This window comes from Dipodomys ordii, unplaced genomic scaffold (genome assembly GCF_000151885.1).
Source record: "Dipodomys ordii isolate 6190 unplaced genomic scaffold, Dord_2.0 Scaffold76, whole genome shotgun sequence".
Classification (NCBI taxonomy): domain Eukaryota; kingdom Metazoa; phylum Chordata; class Mammalia; order Rodentia; family Heteromyidae; genus Dipodomys; species Dipodomys ordii.
In genome coordinates, this window is record NW_012267292.1 from 10249097 (window position 1) to 10252995 (window position 3899).

Here is a 3899-nt window from a genome sequence, read left to right on the forward strand (position 1 = left end):
ATATATATATATATATATATATATATATATATAATTACTAGGATACCAAGTATTGCAATCAGCGTGCACAGTTACAGGAATCTCCATTAAATAGTTCTAGTTTATTATTTCTTCCCAGTCCAGATACAATTTACTATTCAGAAATTACATTCAACATCGCATTCAACAATTCTGCTCAGTAAGATGGCTGAAATAGTTTATCTTATTTCCAAGGGAATATAAAGAGAATTCATCAAATATCAAACACTCATATAAAAGAGAAATGTTAAAGATTTTGGTAACTATAACTACTTTTTGTTAACCACTTATAACCACAATCACCACCTAATTTCTTATAAGGTACTACATTTTTAATATATAAGCAATTTGACTATGCAAATAGTGTCTACAAGTAAAAATAAAGCATTCATTTTATTTAAATAAAATAGCATCACAGTATCTGCAGTCCCTCTGATCTCTCAAAAAGTAACTACTGCCAGGTACCAGTGGCTCACACTCATAACCCTACTCAGCAGGCTAATAATATCTGAGGTTTATAGTCTGAAGGCAGATAGGGAAAGAAAATCCATAAGAGTCTTATAACCAATTAATTAACCACTGAAGAAGCCAGAAGTGGAGGTGCAGCCAAAGTGGTAGAGTACTAGCATTGAGCAAAAAAGCTTAGTACAGTGCCCAGGCTGGTTCAAGCCCCAGGACACAAAAGAAAAAATAAATTAATTATTTCTTCATGTTTAGTAGATAAAAACCATAATGCAGAAAATTTCTTGACCCACCTCATTATAACAACTTTGAATATTCTTCTGAGCCAGATTGTATTCTGCCCAAACTTTTTCTAATTCAGTTAAAGAAGTTGGAGTAGTAATGTACCCTTCATTCAACACTTGAATAGCATCTGAAAGGTCATTTCCAAAACTGATGTTCACACGTCTATTTAAGGAAAACAGCAAAAAGAGACAAAAAATATGAGAAAAATTGTATGAGAAAAACTCATTTATATACTAATGACCTAAAAGACACCATTTACAGCAGTGGCTATGAAGAAGTATTTTTTAAGTTTCATATGAAATCAAGGACAAGATGGTAGATTAGAATCTCTTCCTCTGTTTGACTTTATTCAAGAGAGATTTTTTTCCCAAAAGAGTAAGAGCATGAGGAATCATGGTAAGAGACAGCTGAAAAGCATGGGAACGCAGAAAGACAATGCAGAGAAAAGTAACTGGTCACAGTTCCAACCCTAACTTATAGAAGAAAAGGAGAAACTGAAACCACAACCACAAGGTAAGCCAGGCAAACTTAGTAACAACAGACTGATAGAGCTAGATGCCCAATAAGCTCACTCTCTTGAAAGCCTTAAATACAGGAGGGCACTTGTTATGATAGTGAATCCTTATATAGAAGTCTGCCACTAGAAATCCATTCTCATTCCCCATACCTCACAGAGCTAAAGCCAAGCACCATCTTGAAAGAGGTATCTATTGTTTGAGATTAAAATACTCTAGAAATCTGAGAACAACAAATAACTGCAGCTCAGGGAGCCTGGGATGCCTTGTCATAGTGTGTAGGTAGGAGACCTCTATGTGAGGTGGCCATAAAGAAAGCAGAGTCATGGATGTATTTTGAAGACTGAGCAGCAGGAAGCTGAAGCAATGAAGCATGTGAAGGTCGGTGGCTCCACCTCCTATGGTGGAGTAATAAGTCACATCACCTGAGGATTACGACACAAACAGGACTCCATGCTGATGGCTAGAGGATTTCTTGGCTTTCACTGCTGTCTCACTATTGCATGTAGTTTGCTGCCAGGCAGGGCACCCAGGTTGCACAGATTACTCAATTTTCCTGGCCACCTCCTTTCATGGGATTTTCAACTGTTGGGAAGGGCCTGAATGGCACTGAAACTAGAAGCTAAAGTGCTGGGTTCTCTGAATTCATCCCCCTCAAGAACAAAACTCAATACTATTTGCTTGCTTCTTCCATGCTTGATCACATTCAGGGGAGACACCCAAAGTTTGGGTGCTTACTGCCCAAAGGATACAGACTTGGGAGGACCATGTGCAAATGGGAACCTGCCCAACCAGCAGGCTACAGAACTCCCTGTGGCCAGAATAAAAGAGGGAAGCTTCTAAAATAAATGTCATCTGAAATGGACAAATGAAGTGGAACTGATCCCATTCTCAGCCTCAATTTATACAGAACTATAAGAGATTCCATTTAGTGACGATTAATGGTGTCTGGTACTCTAAAACACACAGGTGGAATGTCTGACTATTGAACTACACTCCCAGACGAGTGGTAAGCAAGAGCATACCAACCCTGCCACCACCCAGGTCTGTATGAACACTGAGAAAGATTCCATATGGTTAAAACTTCTGATCAACAACTGTATATATACTACATATTATACTACTATATACTATACTATATATAGTATACATTATATAGTATGTATATATAGTATGTATTATATAGTATAATATATAGTATATAATACCTATTATATATTAGTTTGTTATATATTTATATATTACATACTATATAACATAATATTGGACATTATATTATGTAATGCATATAATTATATCCACTTGTACAATTATATAACTGCACAATTATATCTTATTAAAAACTATAATAAGAATCATTGAATAAATTAAACAGGACAGCAACAAACACCTCGATGAATTCAAAGAAAATACAAATAATCATCTGAATGACTAAGAAAATAATGGAGGATATGCAAGAGAAGTTCCATGAAGATAAAGAGTCCTGGAAAAAAATAGGATTCTGGAAATAAAATGTTCATAAAATCAAAAAATGTAGCTGAAAGAAAGCTCTCAACAATATGGATCAAGTAGGAAATGGGACTCATTGCTGAAGGAAGACAGAAAGAAAAATTGGAATATTCAGACAATAACAAAAGTATAAACAAAACAGATCAGCTGGGCACCGGTGGCTCACGCCTGTAATCCTAGCTACTCAGGAGGCTGAGATCTGAGGATTGAGGTTCAAAGCCAGCCCTGACAGGAAAGTCCATAAGACTCTTATTTTCAATTAACCACCAGAAAACTGGAAGTGGCTCTGTGGCTCTAGTGGTAGAACACTAGCCTTCAGCTGAAGAGCTCAAGTACAGCACCCAGGTCCAGAGTTCAAGCCCCACGACAAAAAAAAGAAAAGAAAAGAAAAAAAAAGACAAGATCTTTGGGAACTATTGAAAGATCAAACTTATAAAATATTAGCATAGAAAAAGAGGTACTTGAGGGGGTAATTGTGGAGGTGGGAGGGAAGGGATGGTAGGGGGAAAACAAAGGAGGGGGCAACAATGTTCAACAGGTAATGTACTCATTACCTTGCTCATGTAACTGTAACCCCTCTGTACAATATCTTTACAATAAAAGAAGTTAAAGAAGAAAGAAGGAAAAAGAGTCACATGCTAAAGGCACAGAAAACATGTTAGTCATGGAATTTTTTTTTTAATCTTAGGGCATTTATGGGTAGAGCCAGCTTTTAGAACAGCAAACAAGACCAGAAACGTTTACTTATCATATTGTGATTAAAATAGTAAGTATAAGAAACAAGCAAAGAATATTGAAAATTCCAAGAGAGTAATATAAGTCATATATTAAGGCAACTCAATCAGAAAACCAGTAGATTCATCAATAGAAACTCTAAAATTCAGGAAAGTATGGGCAAATGTAACTCAAGCTTTAAAAAAAGTGTCAAGTTTGGGCTGGGAAGATGGCTCAGTGGTAGAGCGCTTGCCTTGCATGCCTGAGGCCCTGGGTTCGATTCCTCAGCACCACATAAGCAAAAGGAAAAAAGCTGGAAGGGGCTCTGTGGCTCAAGTGGTAGAGCGCTAGCCTTGAGCTGAAGAGCTGAGGGACAGCACCCAGGCCCAGAGTTCA

The 3899-nt window shown here is 37.0% G+C and overlaps 1 protein-coding gene across 1 annotated transcript in view; it reads right to left on the bottom strand.

The window, feature by feature from the left end:
• Stk31 (serine/threonine kinase 31) overlaps positions 1-3899 on the bottom strand; it is a 59683-nt gene that overhangs the window by 36511 nt on the left and 19273 nt on the right. The window contains exons 9-11 of the mRNA XM_013024412.1: positions 3738-3765; positions 2047-2063; positions 774-998 (exon numbers count right to left, since the gene is read on the bottom strand). Coding sequence (XP_012879866.1) covers positions 774-998; positions 2047-2063; positions 3738-3765 — 270 coding nt within the window. The remainder of the gene's footprint in view (positions 1-773; positions 999-2046; positions 2064-3737; positions 3766-3899) is intronic.